The 21,728-nt window shown below is 37.2% G+C and overlaps 1 protein-coding gene across 2 annotated transcripts in view; it reads right to left on the bottom strand.

The window, feature by feature from the left end:
• SLK (STE20 like kinase) overlaps window positions 1–21,728 on the bottom strand; it is a 62,127-nt gene that overhangs the window by 31,272 nt on the left and 9,127 nt on the right. For both annotated transcript variants that reach the window (XM_070780786.1, XM_070780787.1), the window contains exons 2-4: window positions 6,916–7,080; window positions 5,273–5,321; window positions 3,235–3,384 (exon numbers count right to left, since the gene is read on the bottom strand). In XM_070780786.1, the coding sequence (XP_070636887.1) occupies window positions 3,235–3,384; window positions 5,273–5,321; window positions 6,916–7,080 (364 nt within the window). The remainder of the gene's footprint in view (window positions 1–3,234; window positions 3,385–5,272; window positions 5,322–6,915; window positions 7,081–21,728) is intronic.

The raw sequence follows: 21,728 nt of genomic DNA, 5'->3' as shown, positions 1-21,728 counted from the left end.
GAAAACATGTACCAAAAATAGATCCAAATTATACTATTTCAAAACAAGCAATAAGACTTTAAAATATGATATAAGACATAAAAAAGTAACATATATCAGCATTTTAAACCTCATGAATGAGGTGACAGAACACAAGAGAAATTAGAAATAAAAAACCATTTTAGAAACAAAGACTAAACTAGGAGGAATGCAAGAGCAAATAAACACAACAAATTCACACCCACTATCACTTCACACCCATTAGGACGGTTATCATCAAAAATATAGAAAATAACAAGTGCTGGTAAGGAGGTAGAAAAATTGGAACCCCTGTGCATTGCTATGGAAGTGTAAATTTGTGCAACCACTGTGGAAAATGGTACGATGGTTCTTCAAAAAATTAAACATAGAATTACCATACAATCTGGGTATCTGCCCGAAAGAAATGATGGCAGGAACTCAAAACAGATATTGTACACCATGTTCACAACAGCATTATTCATAGAAGCCCAAAGGGGGAAGCAACCAAAGTCTCCATCAATGGATAAATGAGTAAGTCAAACGTGGTGCATACATATGCTGGTAACAGAACATTATTCAGCCTCAAAAAGGAAGAACATTAACACATGAATTTGAATAGGACATATGTAGGAATTCAGGAGAGCCTTGCTCTGTCCTTTGGAAGGGCCTAGAATGAAGGCCAGTCCAGAAACTATAAGCATACTTAACATTCAGACTGTGGTCTTAAAATACCATGTCCTACTAAATGAAAGAATACAAAACCACACAGACTCTTGCCAAAAAGTCTTTGGATTTATCTGCAAACTGAGGGAAATACAGAGAGGAAATTACTTAAGGCATCAAGAGTATGCAGCCAGCAAAATGCAAGATAAGAGAAACTACAGGTCTAACAGCTCAGGTCCCACAGAAGAGTGTTTCTCAACTTCTTTTTTCACCTCTCCTAAAGAGCCTTTTTAGACATTTTTCTCCGATCCTCTCTCCTCGTGAAATTTTAATGTCACAGATATACTGTATATCTGTTCATGTACTATCAGTGGGCCTTTGGAGGGTCACAACCATGGTAATACTAAAATTTTATTTCTTTGAGAAAGCATGCCATGAAAACGCATGCCATAGATAAAACATAAAGAGAAGAAAGGAATGGTGGGGAGGGGGGTATGACCCATAAATCAAAAGAGACTTCAAAGAAAAAGCAGGTTTTAAACATGGACAAGTCTAAAGTCTAGAGATGAACACTGGGTGATAGAGCCATGAAGAAACACAGGGAAGTGATTACTATAAAGTTAGTATACAGGTTACCTGTGGAGAAGAGGACAGTGACTTGAGATGAGGCACGTGATGCAGCTCCTAAGGTGCCTGACATACTTCCATTTCTTTATCTAAGTGGTGATTACAAAGCTATTGCGTACAGAGCTACAAGTCAATAAGCTACACAACTCTTAATGTGGTTTCCTGTATCTGTATGTATTTCTCAAAAAAAAAAGTTAAAATTTAGTACTATATCAAAGGAGAAGGTGATGGCACCCTACTCCAGTACTCTTGCCTGGAAAATCCCATGGACGGAGGAGCCTGGTGGGTCCATGGGGTCGTGAAGAGTTGGACACGACTGAGCGACTTCATTATCACTTTTCACTTTCATGCATTGGAGAAGGAAATGGCAACCCACTCCAGTGTTCTTGCCTCGAGAATCCCAGGGACGGGGGAGCCTTGTGGGCTGCCGTCTATGGGGTCGCACAGAGTCGGACACGACTGAAGCGACTTAGCAGCAGCAGCAGTATATCAAAGTATACCTGCTTAGAGGTCATGACAAAGTAAAGTGAACTATGATCACTGGTATCAGCATGGCCTTTGGGTATATTTTGTCCTTTTAATATCTGTCCAAAATACTCAAATTCAGGCTTCATCACCAGAGGTTTTTTCTTAATTCATATCTTGCTGCTACTACTGCTGCTAAGTCGCGTCAGTCGTGTCCGACTCTGTGCGACTCCATAGACGGAAGCCCACCAGGTTCCTCTGTCGCTGGGATTCTCCAGGCAAGAACACTGGAGTGGGTTGCCATTTCCTTCTCCAATACATGAAAGTGAAAAGTGAAAGTGAAGTCGCTCAGTCGTGTCCGACTCTTAGCGACCCCATGGACTGCAGCCTACCAGGCCCCTCTGTCCATGGGATTTCCCAGGCAAGAGTACTGGAGTGCGGTGCCATTGCCTTCTCGGAATTCATACCTTGGGGATACTTAAAAAGGACTGTATCTTCTATCTGTATGTATATATATGAAATTCATTAATTTCCCATCTAAAGTCTGTATCTATTCCTCCTTATGAAATTATCATTTATTCCCTCAGTGCAAAAAAAAAAAAACTATTTTCAATCTTATACTTAATTTAGCATCTTTTTTACACTTAGTTACTTTGTGAGCTTAGCCAAGATACCGTATCTACAAAATAGAATATAAAACTAAAGACGGAAAAAGAAAACAACTAGATATGAGTTTTGGAAATGAAGACAAAACTAAATGGTTTCACATAATGTGTCATTTTCTAAATGTATTGTATTTATAAATATTAATTCTACATATAAAAATTTAAGGGAAAAATTATTAGGCAGTCTTTTAAAAGTGTGTCTTTTTAAAAATAACAATCCATCCTTTCCTATTGTTTAAAGAGTCTTTATATTAGGTGCCTATACTTAGAAATTCTGGGAGTTAATGAATAACTATTTGCCCAAGTTTTTTTTTTTTTAGCCTCACCTCAGTCTTGCGGGATCTTAGTTCCCAGGCCATTGGCAGTAAAAGCACCAAGTCTTAACCACTGGATTGCAAGGGAATTCCCTCCAAGAAGTATTTTAAAAATCGCTGCTGCTGTTTAGCCACTAAGTCGTGTCTGATTCTTTGCGACCCCATGGACTGCAGCTCACCAGGCTCCTCTGTCCATGGGACTTCCCAGACAAGAATATTGGAGTGGGTTGCCATTTCCTTCTCCAGGGGATCTTCCCAATTCAGGGATCAAACCCACATCTCCTGTTTGGCAGGCAGATTCTTTACCAATGCACCACCTGGGAAGCCCCAATTTAAAAAATTAACATGAAGTAATTCTCATGTTTTACATATTTTAACGTACTTCTCTTTGTTTCACATATTAATATTTGAGTCCTAACAGAACAATATTAAGTAACAGACATATAGGGAAAAACCTCACAGCATAAAACCAAATGGTTTATCTAAAAGAATAAACTTACCCAACTTAATATCTCCATCTAAGGTAAAAAGAATGTTGCCAGCCTTTAGATCTCTGTGGATGATCTTATTATCATGTAAGTAGTTCAAAGCCTCTAAAGTCTGCTTACAAACTACTTGTATTTGGGACTCAGTTAATGGTCTCTCAAGCTCTGCAACGAAAAAGTAAAAAAATAATCATTTTTGTACAGTGAAAGTGTATCAGCAGGTTATATACCTTTAATACCTTTACTGTCACTGTTGAAGATTATATACAATGAAATGACTTTTTAAAAAGTATAACACAAATATTAGTTTCTTCACATATTATCAGTTCAGTTCAGTTCCGTCGCTCAGTCATGTCCAACTCTTTGTGACCCCATGAATCGCAGCACACCAGGCGTCCCTGTCCATCACCAACTCCCGGAGTTCACCCAAACCCATGTCCATTGAGTCGGTGATACCATCCAGCCATCTCATCCTCTGTTGTCCCCTTCTCCTCCTGCCCCCAATCCCTCCCAGCATCAGAGTCTTTTCCAATGAGTAAACTCTTCACATGAGGTGGCCAAAGTATTGGAGTTTCAGCTTCAGCATCAGTCCTTCCAATGAACATCCAGGACTGATCTCCTTTAGGATGGACTGGTTGGATCTCCTTGCAGTCCAAGGGACTCTCAAGAATCTTCTCCAACACCACAGTTCAAAAGCATCAATTCTTCAGCACTCAGCTTTCTTCACAGTCCAACTCTCACATGCATACATGACCACTGGAAAAACCATAGCCTTGACTAGACAGACCTTTGTTGGCAATGTCTCTGCTTTTTAATATGCTGTCTAGGTCATATCTTTCCTTCCAAGGAGTAAGCGTCTTTTAATTTCATGGCTGCAATCACCATTTGCAGTGATTTTGGAGCCCAGAAAAATAAAGTCTGACACTGTTTCCACTGTTTCCCCATCTATTTCCCATGAAGTGATGGGACCAGATGCCATGATCTTCATTTTCTGAATGTTGAGCTTTAAGCCAACTTTTCACTCTCCTCTTTCACTTTCATCAAGAGGCTTTTTAGTTCCTCTTCACTTTCTGCCATAAGGGTGGTGTCATCTGCATATCTAAGGTTATTGATATTTCTCCCAGCAATCTTGATTCCAGCCTGTGCTTCCTCCAGCCCAGCGTTTCTCATGATGTACTTTGCATATAAGTTAAATAAACAGGGTGACAATATACAGCCTTGACGAACTCCTTTTACTATTTGGAACCAGTCTGTTGTTCCATGCCCAGTTCTAACTGTTGCTTCCTGACCTGCATATAGGTTTTTCAAGAGGCAGGTCATCCTGGAATGTGAAGTCAAGTGGGCCTTAGAAAGCATCACTACGAACAAAGCTAGTGGAGGTGATGGAATTCCAGTTGAGCTATTCCAAATCCTGAAAAAAAGATGCTGTGAAAGTGCTGCACTCAATATACCAGCAAATTTGGAAAAGTCAGCAGTGGCCACAGGACTGGAAAAGGTCAGTTTTCATTCCAATCCCAAAGAAAGGCAGTGCCAAAGAATGCTCAAACTACTGCACAAGTGCACTCATCTCACACGCTAGTAAAGTAATGCTCAAAATTCTCCAAGCCAGGCTTCAGCAATACATGAACCATGAACTTCCACATGTTCAAGCTGGTTTTAGAAAAGGCAGAGGAACCAAAGATCAAATTGCCAACATCCGCTGGATCCTCGAAAAAGCAAAAGAGTTCCAGGAAAACATCTATTTTTGCTTTATTGACTACGCCAAAGCCTTTGACTGTGTGGATCACAATAAATTGTGGAAAATTCTAAAAGAGATGGGACTACCGGACCACCTGAACTGCCACTTGAGAAACCTATATGCAGGTCAGGAAGCAACAACATTTAATTTTAAAATTTTATCATGGTCATCTAAGAATACAAAAATTAGGCTGATTTAACTTACTGAATGTTACTCAACAATAAGATAAATATACATGTATAAATGTTTGAAATCCACTGACTTTTTTAAAAGTATAATTTAAGATATAAATGTAAGGAACAAAAAGGCATTTACCAAGCATCACAGCATCTACTGCTCCACCAGCACAAAATTCAATGAGGATCTGCAGGCAAATAAAAAGCACATGTCTAACACCACACTGATTCTGAGTATTTTTCCTTCAAGCTAGCAAAAAATATAAAGAGAGAGCTATCAAATAACCTAAGTTACATAAACAATATTATGCTAACAACCATGAAGACTTCCTTTGTAAAAAGAGTCACAAGTCTTGCTGTACATTTGAGAAAGTACAAAGGGAACACACTGTGGAAGTATGCGCATTTTTGTTCATCACAACTTGTAGTGTCCCAGGTTCTCTAAAGTTATCTGGTACAGAATGTTTATTAAGGGCCATATTATACATCCACGCCCTCACCACTCAAAGACTTTATACTCTCCTTTCTTAAGGTAACTATTGTGAGTTAAATGAACAAGAATATTTTTTAACTTTACTAACAGGAATACATCCTGAAAGATTGCTTTTAGTTTTCTAGAAACTTGGGGAAAACACACACAAAAGCTTCAGATACTAGCTCACTTATCACATCCTACTGGATGCCTTCCCAAACCTCCCTGGTACATAGCACCATGCATTTTTCCTTCTTAATCCTCATCACAGTTTTCATTTTGTATTTTTATGATTCTTCAATTAATTCATGTCTCTCTCTCCCTCCCACTGTCCCTCATAGTTGTCTAGCTGTTGCTTTTAATTACAGAGCTTAACAAATTGTATAGATTCATAGTTTTTTCTCCTCTATAGAACAACACTTTATTTTTCACAGGAGCTTATTTTACAATAAGTTGTTTTTCAAATTCATTATATCATATGAAAAATAATTTGGGAGACAGATCATTATTATCCTACAGTGGAGTAAACAGACTGATAAAGATTAACTGATTTATCCAAGCTCCTGCCTAGTATCACCAAAATAAAAAAGGAAAGGTCTTTTGATTTGCAGCCAGGTACAGCTTATACTATCTACTCTTCTTTTGTAATACTTTGCTTATTCCTTTAAGGAGACAAACTAAAACTCCATTTTAAAAAGTCCTCTTGATTAAATTAGTATTGGTGCAGAGCAAGTGACTGACTGGTTATTATAAATATTAACATTTTATTTATATATTTATTTATGCCTAACATTTTCTAAAAATGAATAAAATTTTTACATACAGACCTGGCCACAACAAAAGAAACTTAAAAAAAAATTTAAATACTTAAATTTAAATTAAGAAACTTATATAAGACACATCAAACTAACATTAAAAAACAAATAAATAAATTAAAAAACTGGGGGGAAAAAAAGACTTGAGAGAAAGAAAGAAGTTCCAACTGGAAAAAAATATTAATTCAAAACAAAAAAGGAATGTAATTTCGTTATTTAGGAAATTTTAAATTCTTCACCAAGTTTCTACATTTCAGTCCAATGTCAAATAATCATGAAACACGGTGTTCTAAAATACACATCTAAACATCTGTTGAAGCTAAGGATATGTTGCTATGTTGTTAATCATCCTCTCATCAATGGGTCAATTCTCACTCAAGAAGCATAAGTAACTAAATAGAAGAGGTAGTTCAAAGAAGGTCTACACAACTTAGAAATCTCTTCAGGACGATTAACTTATTTTGGCTATTCCTACAGATTGACCAAAATACTTACCCAAAGATTATTCTCATAATAGAAGGCATCTAGAAGCTTGACTATATTAGGGTGATCACAAGATGCTAATATATCAATTTCAACCATGTAGTCTTCAAGTTCTTCTTCAGATTTGGTGTCAATCACCTTTGCAGCAGCTAAAACATTGGTCTCTTTATTCTGAGCCTAAAAACAAAAGTATCATTATGTCCACAATTACAATGCATACTTGATTTATAAATATTATTATTTTTTAATAAACTTTATTTTTTCTTTTCAGTTCACAGCAAATCTAAGCAGAAAGTACAGTGCAGTTCAGTTCAGTCGCTCATTCATGTCTGACTCTTTGTGACCCCATGGACTACAGCACGCCAGGCTTTCCTGTCCATCACCAACCCCTGGAGTTCACTCAAACTCATGTCCATTAAGTCGGTGATGCCATCCAGTCATCTCATCCTCTGTCGTCCCCTTCTCCCGCCCTCAATCTTTCCCAGCATCAGGGTCTTTTCAAATGACTCAGTTCTTCACAGCAGGTGGCCAAAGTATTGGAGCTTCAGTTTCAGCATTAGTCCTTCAAATGAATATTCAGGACTGATTTCCTTTAGGATGGACTGGTTGGACCTCCTTGCTGTCCAAGGCACTCTCAAGAGTCTTCTCCAACAGCACAGTTCAAAAGCATCAATTCTTCGGCGCTCAACATTCTTCATACTCCTACTCTCACATCCATACATGACCACTGGAAAAAGCATAGCCTTGACTAGACGGACCTTTGTTGGCAAAGTAATGTCTCTGCTTTTTAATATGCTGTCTAGGTTGGTCATAATTTTCCTTCCAAGGAGCAATACTCTTTTAATTTCATGGCTGAAGTCACCATCTGCAGTGATTTTGGAGCCCAAGAAAATAAAGTCTCTCACTGTTTCCACTGTTTCCCCATCCACTGCCATGAAGTGATGAGACCAGATGCCATGATCTTAGTTTTCTGAATGCTGAGTTTTAAAGTCAACTTTTTCACTCTCCTCTTTCACTTTCATCAAGAGGCTCTTTAGTTCCTCTTCACTTTCTGCCATAAGGGTGGTGTCATCTGCATATCTGAGGTTATTGATATTTCTCCCAGCAATCTTTATTCCAGCCTGTGCTTCCTCCAGCCCAGCGTTTCTCATGATGTACTCTGCATACAAGTTAAATAAGTAGGGTGAGAATATACAGCCTTGATGTACTACTTGCCTTATTTGGAACAAGTTGTTCCATGTTCAGTTCTAACTGATGCTCCCTGACCTGCATACAGATTTCTCAAGAGGCAGGTCAGGTGGTCTGGTATTCCCATCTCTTTCAGAATTTTCCGGAGTTTCTTGTGGTCCACATAGTCAAAGGCTTTGGCGTAGTCAATAAAGTAAAAATAGATGTTTTCCTAGAACTCTCTTGCTTTTTCGATGATCCAACGGATGTTGGCAATTTGATCTCTGGTTCCTCTGCCTTTTCTAAAACCAGCTTGAACATCTGTTAGTTCATGGTTCATGTACTGTTAAAGCCTGGCTTGGAGAATTTTGAGCATTACTTTACTAGCATGTGAGATGAGTGCACTTGTGCAGTAGTTTGAGCATTCTTTGGCACTGACTTTCTTTGGGATTGGAATGAAAACTGACCTTTTCCAGTCCTGTGGCCACTGCTGAGTTTTCCAAATGTGCTGGCATATTGAGTGCAGCACTTTCACAGCATCATCTTTCAGGATTTGAAATAGCTGAACTGGAATTCCAACAACTCCATGAGCTTTGTTTGTAGTGATACTTTCTCAGATCCACTTGACTTCACATTCCAGGATGTCTGGCTCTAGGTGAGTGATCACACCATCGTGATTATATGGGTTGTGAAGATGTTTTTTGTACAGTTCTTCCGTGTATTCTTGCCACCTCTTCTTAATACCTTCTGCTTCTGCTGGGTCCATACCATTTCTGCCCTTTATTGTGCCCATCTTTGCATGAAATGTTCCCTTGGTATCTCTAATTTTCCTGTAGAGATCTCTATCCCATTCTATTGTCTTCCTCTATTTCTTTGCATTGATTGCTGAGGAAGGCTTTCTTATCTTTCCTTGCTATTCTTTGGAACTCTGCATTCAAATGGGTATATCTTTCCTTTCTCCTTTGCCTTTTGCTTCTCTTCTATTCACAGCTATTTGTAAGGCCTCCTCAGACAACCATTTTGCCTTTTTGCATTTCTTTTCCTTAGGGATGGTCTTGATCCCTGCCTCCTGTACAATGTCACGAATCTTTGGTCCACAGTTCTTCAGGCACTCTATCAGATCTAATTCCTTGAGTCTATTTCTCACTTCCACTGTATAATCGTAAGGGATTTGATTTAGGTCATACCTGAATGGCCTAGTGGTTTTCCCTACTTTCTTCAATTTAAGTCTGAATTTGGCAATAAACAGTTCATCTGTGCCACAGTCAGCTCCTGGTCTTGTTTTCACCGACTGTATAGAACTTCTCCATCTTTGGCTGCAAAGAATATAATCAATCTGATTTCAGTATCAACCATCTGGTGATGTCCATGTGTAGAGTCTTCTCTTGTGTTGTTGGAAGAGGGTGTTTGCTATGACCAGTGCGTTCTCTTGGCAAAACTCTTTTAGCCTTTGCCCTGCCTCATTCTGTACTCCAAGGCCAAGTTTGCCTGTTACTCCAGGTATTTCTTGACTTCCTACTTTGCATTCCAGTCCCCTATAATGAAAAGGACATCTTTTTTGGGTGTTAGTCCTAGACGGTCTTGAAGGTCTTCAAAGAACCGTTCAGCTTCTTCAGCATTGCTGGTTAGGGCACAGACTTGGATTACTGTGATACTGAATGGTTTGCCTTGGAAATGAACAGAGATCATTCTGTCATTTTTGAGACTGCATCCAAGTACTGCATTGTGACTCTTTTGTTGACTATGACGGCTACTCCATTTCTTCTAACGGATTCTTGTCCACAGTAGTAGATATAATGTACACAAACTAAATATAACGTAGCAGAAAGTACAAAGAGTTGCCACATACACCTCTTCCCTATTCATGCACAGCCTTCCCCACTGCCAACATTCTGCACCAGAGTGGTACATCTGTTAAAGCTGAGCAATCTGTATTGACACATCATCATTACCTGAAGTGCACTGTTTACATTAGCATGAACGCCTGGTGTGCCTTCTATGGGTTTGGACAAAATACATGATATGTATCCACCATGTTAATATCACACAGAATAGTTTCACTGCCCTAAAAATCTCTATGCTCTGCCTATTCATCCCACTCTTTCTCCTAACCCCTTCCCTGATCTTTTTACTGTCTCCATAGTCTTCTGTTTTTCATACAGTATGTAGCCTTTTCAGATTGGCTTCTTTCACTGAGTAACATGCATTTAAGATTCCTCCACATCTTTTCATGGTTTGATACCTAATTTCTTTTTAGTGCTAAATAATAGTTGGATACACAGATGCAGCAGGCATGTTTATTCATTCAGCAACTGAAAGCATGTTGGTTGTTTCCCGGTTTTAGCAATGATGGATAAAGCTGCTATAAACATCTGCATGCAGCTTTTTGTGTGGATTTAAGTTTTCAACTTCTCTGAGTAAGTACGAAGGAGCAGAATTACTGGATCATATGGTAAAAGTATGTGTAGTTTTGCAAGATACTGACAAACTGTCTTCTAAAGTGGGAAACAGTGGAAACAGTGAGACTTTATTTTGGGGGCTCCAAAATAACTGCAGATGGAGACTGCAGCCATGCTTGCTCCTTGGAAGAAAAGTTATGACCAACCTAGACAGCATATTAAAAAGCAGAGATATCACTTTGCCAACAAAGGTCCATCTAGTCAAAGCTGTGGTTTTTCCAGTAGTCATGTATGGATGTGAGAGTTGGACTATAAAGTCCAACTTTTTTTTGAGCACCAAAAAATTGATGCTTTTGAACTATACTGTTGGAGAAGACTCTTGAGAGTCCCTTGGATGGCAAGGAGATCCAACCAGTGCATCCTAAAGGGAATCAGTCCTGAATATCCATTGGAAGGACTGATGCTGAAGCTGAAACTCCAATACTTTGGCCACGTGATGCAAAGAACTGACTCACTGGAAAAGACCCTGATGCTGGGAAAGATTGAAGGTGGGAGGAGAAGGGGATGACAGAGGATGAGATGGTTGGATGGCAGCATGGACTCAGTGGACATGAGTTAGAGTAAACTCCAGGAGCTGGTGATGGACAGGGAGGCCTGGCGTGCTGCAGTCCATGGGGTCGCAGAGTCGGTCATGAGCGAGTGACTGCACTGAGCTGTTGCTCCCCACCCTTGCCAGCACTTGGTTGTGCTGGTGGAGGTTTCTGTCATTCTAATACGTGTGTAGTGGTATCCCCTTGTTTAAATTTACAACTCCCTAATGACAGATGATGTTGAGCATCTTTCCATATGCTTACTGACCATCTGAATACCTTCTTTGGTGAGATGCCCAAATCTTTTGGTAATTTTTTAATCAGACCAAAGGTTTTCAAACTGTTGAGTTTTAAGAATTCTTAATGTATTTTGAATTACAGTGCTTTATCAGATATGTCATTTGCAAACATTTTCTCCCAGTCAGTGGCTTATTTTCTCATTCTCTGTTATACTTATTTTTTAAAGGTAGTCTAAACATAAATATTAACAGATACATGCTAAGTGCTTAATACCGATAGAATTTCAAGTTGCAGGTTCTACTGGATCAGACTGTTAGGGTTCAAATTCTGATTCTGCCACTTAATAACTATGTTGTTTGGGCAACTTACAAAATCCTTCCTTAGACTTAGCTTCCTCATCAATAAAATGTACTTACAACTCACAAGTTTGTGAGAATTAATATAACAGATATTTGCCAAGGGAAAAAATACATATAAACATTTAATATACTGCCTGCCATTCATAGTAAAAAGGATTCGAAAATGTTATCTCGAATTATTACTATTATTAGTTAATCCGCAAAATGATACCATGATATATTAGCATTCCTGCTTTAAAGGAGGATAAATAAACTTAGATTAAAATGCTTCCCCAAGGTCAGGAAGAAGTAAGAGGCAGAATCGAGATTCAAATCCAGGCTGTTTCTAAAACTTTTTCTTTATCTTAATCATTACCCTTCCCAGTTTTCCTATATTTCCATCAGTTTAATCATTTTTCATTGTTTTTAGTACTTTAACTTTTCCATTTTCTTTCTTTAACTGAATAACTTCTCATTTCCATTTATTACAAAGGAAAGGTTTCCAAATGTGTAGTAGAAGTCAAGATCATTATTTTAAAGTTAGGAATCAAATCATAAAATACTAACTAGGTTTTTTAAAAAATTACATGGACAGAGGAGTCTCGTGGGCGACAGTTCATGGAGTTGCAGAGCTGGACAAGACTGAGTGAGCACACACACAAAGGTCTTTAAAGGAGATTTTCAACAGTATGCATGTTACCATCACTTCAGCAAGTCTATCATTTTATAAGAAAAAACAGCAAACTTTCAAAAGCTAGTAATAAGTGTCTTAATAAATAAATGTCCAATTCCATTTTAATAATTTATAAGGAGAAAATTTTATAAAATATATATATACATGCAGAAAACATTCATCTAAGCACTGTTTATAATAAAGAAAACTTAATCAGCCTAAATGTCCATTAACAAAAACCTACTTAAATCATTCAGTATGCCTCTATAATGGAGAATTATGCAACCATTAAAATTAACTGACTAATCAATTAATATTTCTTAAGACAGAACAAAAATCACAATATATTGCTGAATGGAAGAAAGCAACTTACTAAATAGCAGGGACGGGGGGAGCCTGGTGGGCTGCCGTCTATGGGGTCGCACAGAGTCAGACACGACTGAAGCGACTCAGCAGCTGCAGCAGCAGCAAACAGGAAAGGTATGCGATTTTACAAAAACTACACATACATTTTTACATAGGGCCTGGAAAATCCCATGGATGGAGGAGACTGGTAGGCTGCAGTCCACGGGGTCGCTAAGAGTCGGACACGACTGAGTGACTTCACTTTCACTTTTCACTTTCATGCATTGGAGAAGGAAATGGCAACCCACTCCAGTGTTCTTGCCTGGAGAATCCCAGGGATGGGGGAGCCTGGTGGGCTACCGTTCATGGGGTCACACAGAGTCAGACACGACTGAAGTGACTTAGCAGCAGCAGCAGTTATGTAAGAAATACTTGGAAAGACATCATCGGGGGATGGCAGTTTCACGTGCCTTTGACTTTCTCTGTATTTTTCACAGTTTACATTTTTAAATGGACATGTATTATTTTTATAGAGGCAATAAGGTACTAAAACATCAGTCTATGGGATATTTCTTAGGGATCTATTACCTAATCTTGGAGATGATGATGGAAGAACAATTAAACTAGGTATAAGCCTCTATGTGGGAATTCTCCTAAGTAGACTTTGCTTCATTTTCCCTCCTTAGGTAAAAACAGAGGTAGAAATTAATGCTAATTACTAACAAAGTAACCCTAATGTTTAGGGTTCAGAGAATGATGGTGTAGTCACTAAGTCATGTCAGATTCTCTGTGATCCCAGGGACTTTAGCCCACCAGGCTCCTCTGTCCATGGATTTTCCAAGCAAGAATATGGAGTGGGTAGCCACTTCCTTCTCCAGGAGATCTTCCCCACCCAGGGATTGAAAGCTGGTCTCCTGCATTGCACGCGGATTCTTTACTGACTGAGCTACCAGGGAAACCCATTATCTTATGTTCTGCAAAGAAAGAAAAACTGCTAATAAACTATGACAGAAGTTTGTCATTTAGAATTTTCACATTATTCCTTTTTAAGAGCTCTTTTGGATAGAGCTAGAGAAAAATTGCTATTGTATATTATCTTTGTAAATACAGGAAAAATAAAACACTTCTTCACACTTAACTCTTCTGAGTCACTTTTTCACTCAGAACTATCTAATGTCTGTGTTTTCACACAATATTATTCTCTGGCCACGAAAAGCTTTGGTGATACAGCATTTCTTTAAAAAGTATTCCTCTACTACTGTCTCGAAAATTTTCTTTGAAGCCAACTACCTCCTATTTTGAAATCATAATGCTGATATTCTCTTCATCTTATCACAGATGCTAAAAGAAGCTTTTAGATGACAACCAGGACTCACATTCTTTCTTCACAACATTCTTAAATGGTTTACTGATTAAAACATCAATGGCTGCAACTGTATAATACCGGAGATACAACTACATTCACAATGCACGATGACACATATCACAACTGCCGCCTGGCGAACAATGTGAAGGCATCAAACAATAAATCGGGACTTGTCCCAGTCTCAGAAATGTTCAAAAGCTGAAGGTCTATCATAACTGGGTGAAACATGGCATTAAGTTTATCTACGAAAGACACTTTAGTTGAAAAAATAATACATGGAACTCACCCTCCCCCAAGTCAGGAAATAAGTCAGTGAGAAATGTCCTTCTCTCACCATTTTAATGTAACACTTTGGGAAGAAAGAGAGCAGAGCAACTGTCCTTGAAAAGGAACACTATAAAATACAAGCAGTGGTAAGAGACCAAGGATATTGTGAGGAGAGTTAAAAAGTCGTCCTTCTTTTGCATGCCTCTACCCATGGCAGGAGAGATTTTAAAGACGTATCTTTCACTTGTTAATAGAATGGCATGAAAGAAGAAAAATAATTAATACTAGATAATCTCTAAGGTTCTTTGTAGCAACAAATTTCATTATTCCATTGCCTTGGATATACTGATTAAGTCAGTGATAGTACCATTTGGTTTAATATAAATACTAAATAAATTTTACATTAGAAAATACAGTGCCTCTTACATTACTGATTGAAAATATTCATCACAATCTGGTTTGAGAGAACTCTAAAATTCAAAACTGAAATAAATTGATGTGTGCAAAACCATACTTTAAACAAACATAATGCAAATAAGGTGTTAAAAAGAAACAATCACATCTACTACCTAAAAGCATAAAAATTCTAGACAAAATTTTAACTAAACAAATGTTAATAAAAACAAGAATGAAATAACAAACACTCAGATGTTATTTTAAAGGAGCTATAATTTCAATAGGTAAAGTTTTCAAAAATCAGTGATGATCACTTAAAAATCACTATGTTTTTATCTTCACGAATCACAGGCACCAAAGAAAGAGATGGCAATGACACAAACTCAGCAACTTGGAGGAAAAGATTCTGCAAAGCTGAAACTCAGATCCCTGAGGACAGAGTGGTGCTCAGCTGCTGCTGAGTCTCTGAACTTGGAAGAGGGATCTTGTGAGACCAGGGTACCTTTTGAGGAAGAAAGGACTAGCCAATCAGAGCTGGTGTTTGTAAAGGTTATGATAAGACTAGCTCTGTGAGTGTTAGAAAAACTACAAACTGAATCTGGGACAGCTATTGCTGGGGTGAGAAGTTCCACTAGGATGATGGTCAAAGTAACAGCAAAGCGACAGGGAGCCACAGGCAACAGAAAGATGTAGGCTCTTTCTCCGCCTCCTTGCAGCCTTCCTGTAGTGTTCAACGCTTCTGAAACCTAAAAGTGAGCACCTGGCAAGACAGAAACAGTAATCTGCAAAAATCTCAGAACAACGTCACAAAGCAGAACCACAGAAAGGGGTGTTGGGAGCTGAGGATTACAGATGGGAGAACTAAGACACAGTAGTATTAAATATTTGGTTAATAAATATTCAAATTTCCAAAGAGCAGTTTGGGAAAAAAAACAGCACTAGAGAAAGAAGATAGTTTTAGACTGTTTAGATACTATTAACTGTTTTATATTACATGCTAATCCTGGTGATCTTCTCAGAAACCAGATAAGATTTTGGTAGGAATAAGAGTGAATATCAGATAAGAATAAAATTACTCAACATAACTTAGCAAAGATACACAGTTAATTTCCACTATTTATTCTCATTTGTTCTATAGTCACTACAAACCCTGAATTAGTGAATACTGAACCACTACTCCTAGATGAAATACATACACACATTGTCCCATACAGACCTTAGATCTCAAACAACTCATCCTGGTAGATTCTATTTGTTTCACAAAAGACAAAATGAAGTTCAGAAACGTTAGGTGATTTGTTCGAGGCTGCCCCAACAACAGGTGCCAGAGTTTGGGTTCAAACCCCATCCAATGGGTCTCAAACCAGGAGCCTCTTGCACTACAGTACACAGCCCCGCCTGTCTCCATCCTCCGGACCTCTCTGTATGAGAGGTGAGACAAGACAGAGCACTACCAAGTTCAAGCTCAGCACGCAACAAGGGCATCCAGGCACTCACATCTTATATAGCTTTGCACGTGTACACAAATAACTGCGAAAGCACCGCATGTACAGGTTTGGGGGCTACAAATAGATTTTAGTAAGTAGATAAATTTGCAAATAATGAGGATCAGCTATACAGTATACTCTTACATTAACAGGTAGAAAATATTACAGATATCCTTTTTTAAAGGATTTCTCCACTGCAGAGGACACGGGTTTGATCCCTAGTCAGGGAACTAAGATCCTGCATGCCATGTGGTGTGGCCAAATTAATTAATTTAAATGCTTTTAAAAGAACACATTTTCGTGCCATTTCCTGAATTCTGCAAAAAAGAAAAGAATATACTTTATATTCCCAAATGCTACTTTATTTATATTGCTCTGGTTATTTACGGAAAACCTAGTTATTGGTCAGTCAAGATACTAACAACAGAATGTCAATAGTAAGTTAATGTTGGTTAAATCAGTAATTTCTAAAATGTTTTACCAATTCTCAGATAACATAGTTTTCCCATTTATTTCATGGACTTGCTGACTCTGAGCAGCATGAATAAATTGCAACATTTTTGATAATTCTGTGATAGATAAGCTTTAGGACTTTGCAAGGGTTACATAGTTGAAAGGCTGAAAAAATGAGAACACAAAAAGAATTTTTTTTAAATATTTTGAAATAGGACAAAGACATACTACCTCTGGAAATTAATTCAAGAAAAATAAAGACTTTTAAATGGTAAGGAAGATCATTACCACACAAACATTCTCAATGTTAAATTATAAAAGGGCCAAAACAAGTTCTTGTCAAGATAAGAAATTCAACACAAATACTAAGATTTTTATAAGGAAAAAAGATAAGCCAGCACATTAAAGCCATTTTTACAATTCAAACTTTCAGTTACCTCTTTTAAAACATAAATGTATATATGCTAGGAATTTGGACTTCAGGTGGTATTGAGTACAAAATACAATGCAGCATTTAATAAACACCAGGTAACTTCAGTAGCATAATACAGAAGTAGTTACCCATTCTGAAAAGAGACTTTCTTTCTTCTTTCATAAAAAGAGAAAAGTGAAGACTATATAAAGGGAGAAAAAATGAGAAAAGAAGAACTGTTAAGTGAAATAAAGCAATGTGCAGAACAGTATTTAAAAATATGATCCTTTCCTTTTTTAATCTGAAAAATCCAAACCTACAAAGAAATGGAGTAAACAGACAGTGACCAACCACACAGCCCTCACCCAGAGTTACCAGCTGTTAACATCTGTCATCCTTGCTTTCAAATCCCTCTCTTGTAGACTGTCCCACTATTTGGATTTGTCTGTTTCCTCATTATCAGATTCAGGTTAAATATCTTTAATAAAAAACACAACATTAGGTGATTATACAGTTCCCAATGAGTAGCACCAGAAAACACAGCTTATCTTACTACTGTTGATTAACCCTAGGTTTGATCACTTAAGATGGTATCCATCAGCTCTCTCTACTGTAAAGGTGAGTTATATGGGGTGGTATCACAATACTTATGGGGTGAAACCCTGTTCCTCCACACTCTTTCACACAATGATTTTAGTGTCCATCAATAATTTTTGCCTGAATTACTATCGTATGGTTGCATGAGTTTTTTTGAATTATATCAGTCTTTATATATCAACTAGTTAGCATTCCTCTAGCAGGTTACTATTTTGTTGTTGATATTTTTGTAGTTCAAACTAACCTGTACTCTTTGGCATGTCCCCATTAATTTTTGACCATATTCTTTGATTTTTGAGCATATGAGCATAAAGCTCATATTCTTGAGCTTTCTGGTACAATATATCCCGGGATTCTCTGGGAAAAAATGAGGAGTGGGGAGGATTTTACTTTTCAATTTTATCAATTCTGTACTTCTCTAGTTTAGACCTGGATCAGACATTTCAATGAGTCCTGGTTAGTTTTAATGGGGAATGGTATTTAGAAACCCAGAGCTAGGAGTATTAATGATCATAATTTCTAGGCCTTTGTCGGTGGAAAATAGGAATATGTATACATGTATTGCAGCCATGAAATTAAAAGATGCTTGCTCCTTGGAAGGAAAGTTATGACCAACCTAGACAGCATATTATAAAAGCAGAGACATTATTTTGCCAACAAAGGTCCATCTAGTCAAGGCTATGGTTTTTCCAGTAGTCAGGTATGGATGTGAGAGTTGGGACTATAAAGAAAGCTGAGTGCAGAAGAATTGATGCTTTTGAACTGTGGTGTTGGAGAAGAGTCTTGAGAGTCCCTTGGACTGCAAAGAAATCCAACCAGTCCATCCTAAAGGAGGTCAGTCCTGGGTGTTCATTGGAGGAACTGATGTTGAAGCTGAAAACTCCAATACTTTGACCACCTGATGTGGAGAGCTGACTCATTTGAAAAGACCCTGATGGTGGGAAAGATTGAGGGCAGGAGGAGAAGGGGACGACAGAGGATAAGACGGTTGGATGGCATCACTGACACAACGGACATGGGTTTGGGTGGACTCCGGGAGTTCGTGATGGACAGGGAGGCTGGAGTGCTGCGATTCATGGGGTCGCAAAGAATCGGACACGACTGAGCGACTAAACTGAACTGATTGTATGTGTGTACATGTGCACACAAGTGAATGTGTTATATCGTAAGTTCAAACTAAAACCTCTAGTTCAAAAATCAGCATCACAGGGTTCTTCCTTACATTTCAAGCTTTTAACCCCTTTCTCTCAGTTATAACCCTAGTTCTTAAAACAAAACTATATTAACTAATTTGTTCTATCCTATAGTATATATAAAGTATTTTCAGAATTATAACATCAATATCACTATTAGTAATAAACCTAGTTTATTAAATAATAAACTTAAATTAATAATAATAATAAATCAAGTTCAAGCATTCTTTCCTATTCTTTTTATCCTTTAAATATATCCCACTAGTCTTGACCCAGAGGGATGGGATGGGGAGGGAGGTGGGAGGGGGGTTCAGGATGGGGAACACATGTACACCCATGGCTGATTCATGTCAATGGATGACAAAACCACTACAATAAAGTAATTAGCCTCCAATTAAAATAAATAAATTTAAAAATAAATAAATAAATAAATATATCCCACTAGTCAGAGTACTCTACTCAAAAATCATTTCAAGCACTTTTCCAGTATGCCTATGTTATCAATTTGATATGCAGTTGAGTTCACCTGTACATACATGTGTGTGTGTGTGTCAATATATTTTCAGTTTTACAAACAAGCATTCATACATATGCTCAAACAGGCATAAAATTTTATCTGAAAAGACACACAGATATTGTTACAGTGACTGACTTTGGGGAAAAAAACTGGTGGGAAACGTTTTCATTTTTCAATTTTATCATTTTTGTACTGTTCAACCTTCTAACCACATTAGTATCCCCTTGAATTTTTGTTAACAGGTTACCTAAAAGATATAACCTAAAAGGTATTATTTTTATATAGTCTTCTTTATAATCTGCATAACATAATATTTTATATTAACATAATATATATTATAATACTTTATATATTAATATAATATTTTATATAGCCTTTATATTCTGCATAATATAATATTTTATATTATATTAATATAATATATATTATAATATAATATATTATTTCAAGAATAGTATTCAAATTTTTAGAAACAGATAAAATATATTTTAGGGTTTTTTTTTTTTTTCAGGTAGAACAGGCCCTTCCCTGGTGGCTCAGTGGTAAAGAATCTGCATGCCAATGCAGGAGACGCGAGTTTGAACCCTGGGTTGGGAAGACAACCTGGAGAAGGGAATGGCCATCCACTCCAGTATTCTTGCCTGGAAAATGCAATGGACAGAGAAGCCTCGTGGGCTACCGTCCATGGGGCTGCAAAAGAGTCAAACACAACTTAGTGACTAAACGACAAGGGTAAATAGAGCTTCATGTCAATTTACAGAAAAAAATTAAATTCCAGATAAATTAAAATTAAAACTCTTTATACTATTAAAAGTCAAGAAGAAAATATAGATAAATATGTATCTAATTCCTGGGTAGGGAAAAGTTTTTCTAAGCATGAAAGCGAAGAAGAAAAAAGGCAAAGAAACACACTGACAGATTTTTTTAAAATAAAGAACACTATGTCTTTATATCAAAAAAGCAACAAAAACTAATTTAACTAAAATAAATGCACCATTATAATAAAGTGCTAATTTTCATAGTACATAAAATGTACCTTCAGATCAACAAGAAAACAAACAGCTCATCAGAATATGGATAATTCAATTATTTTTAAAATGGCAATATCTTTAGAAATCAAAGATATGGAAAATGAAATAAACAGATACTCTTTTTGTCTAGCGAAAAAGTAAATATTTTTTAAAAGGATAAAAACTAACCTTGAAAAAGGTCAAGGAACAAAAAGGCACAGAAATAGAACATTGTTAGGCTGTTTAAACAGGCATAACGCATGTACATGTATGTTAAGTATACAGAAAATATCGAGGAACATATACATGAAACTGATGATGGGGAGTTCCCTGGTGGTGACTTTCACTGCCATGGCCTGGATTCAACCTCTGCTCAGGAAACTGAGATCCTGCAAGTTGTGCAGCAGGGCCAGAAGGAAAAAGGAAAGAAAGAAACCATGGTAGTTGATACAGAAACCGAATAGTTACATTTACGGAGAGAAGAGAAGGAACAATAATTAGAGTGATGGCCAAAAAGACTAACTTTATCCCTAATAAGTTAATGTTCCTTATCAATAGAAATTCGTTGCAAAACTAAAAATTAATTTTAAGATAAGTTTATACATTTCTAGAGTTAACTTCACAGTAAACATTAAGAAATGATCATGTATTTTGCCCTAACAATTCTAAGAATTTATCCTAAAGAAATAAGGAATGTCAGAGAGATATATCATGAGTATATGGACATTTGACATATGCCAGAGGCACTGAAAAGCAATATGGCTTTAGGGTGATCTTTTCAGTAAATGGTGTTGAGACAACTAGGTATCTACATAGAAAAAATGAAACTGGACTCCCTGTTTCATACTGTAGACAAGAACCAACATCAGTTTAATTACAGACCTAATAGAGAAGACAACACCATAAAACTTTAAGAATGTAACACAGAAGGACAATTCACCACTTTGGGTAAGGAAATTTTCTGAAGACAAAAAGCACCAACTATGTATAAAAAGCTAATAAACTGAACTACACTAAAATCTGAAACATCTATATAAAGAAGGCCATCATAAGGAGAAACAAAAGACATACTGTAAAGCAAGAGAAAAGAAGGTGCATCACATATACCTTGAGAGAATTAGTATCAGGGAGTACAGGCTCCCGTAAGCCAATGAGAAAAAGAACCCAAAAGACTTTAACATGAGCACTTGCCAATAAGTATATAAAAAGAAACTCAATCTCATTAGTAATCAGAGAAATAAAACCCCAGTGGGAACAGGAATTGACTGTAAATGGGCACAAGAGAGCTTCAGGTGGTCATAAGAGGATTCTAAAGCTAGACTGCAGTCATGGTTGCACAACTGTACTAATTTATTAAAACTCAACAAATTATATA

The sequence above is a fragment of the Bos indicus genome, chromosome 26, assembly GCF_029378745.1.
Source record: "Bos indicus isolate NIAB-ARS_2022 breed Sahiwal x Tharparkar chromosome 26, NIAB-ARS_B.indTharparkar_mat_pri_1.0, whole genome shotgun sequence".
Taxonomy (NCBI): domain Eukaryota; kingdom Metazoa; phylum Chordata; class Mammalia; order Artiodactyla; family Bovidae; genus Bos; species Bos indicus.
Note: the sequence above shows the minus strand (reverse complement) of the source record. Positions and strands in the feature narration are given on the sequence as shown.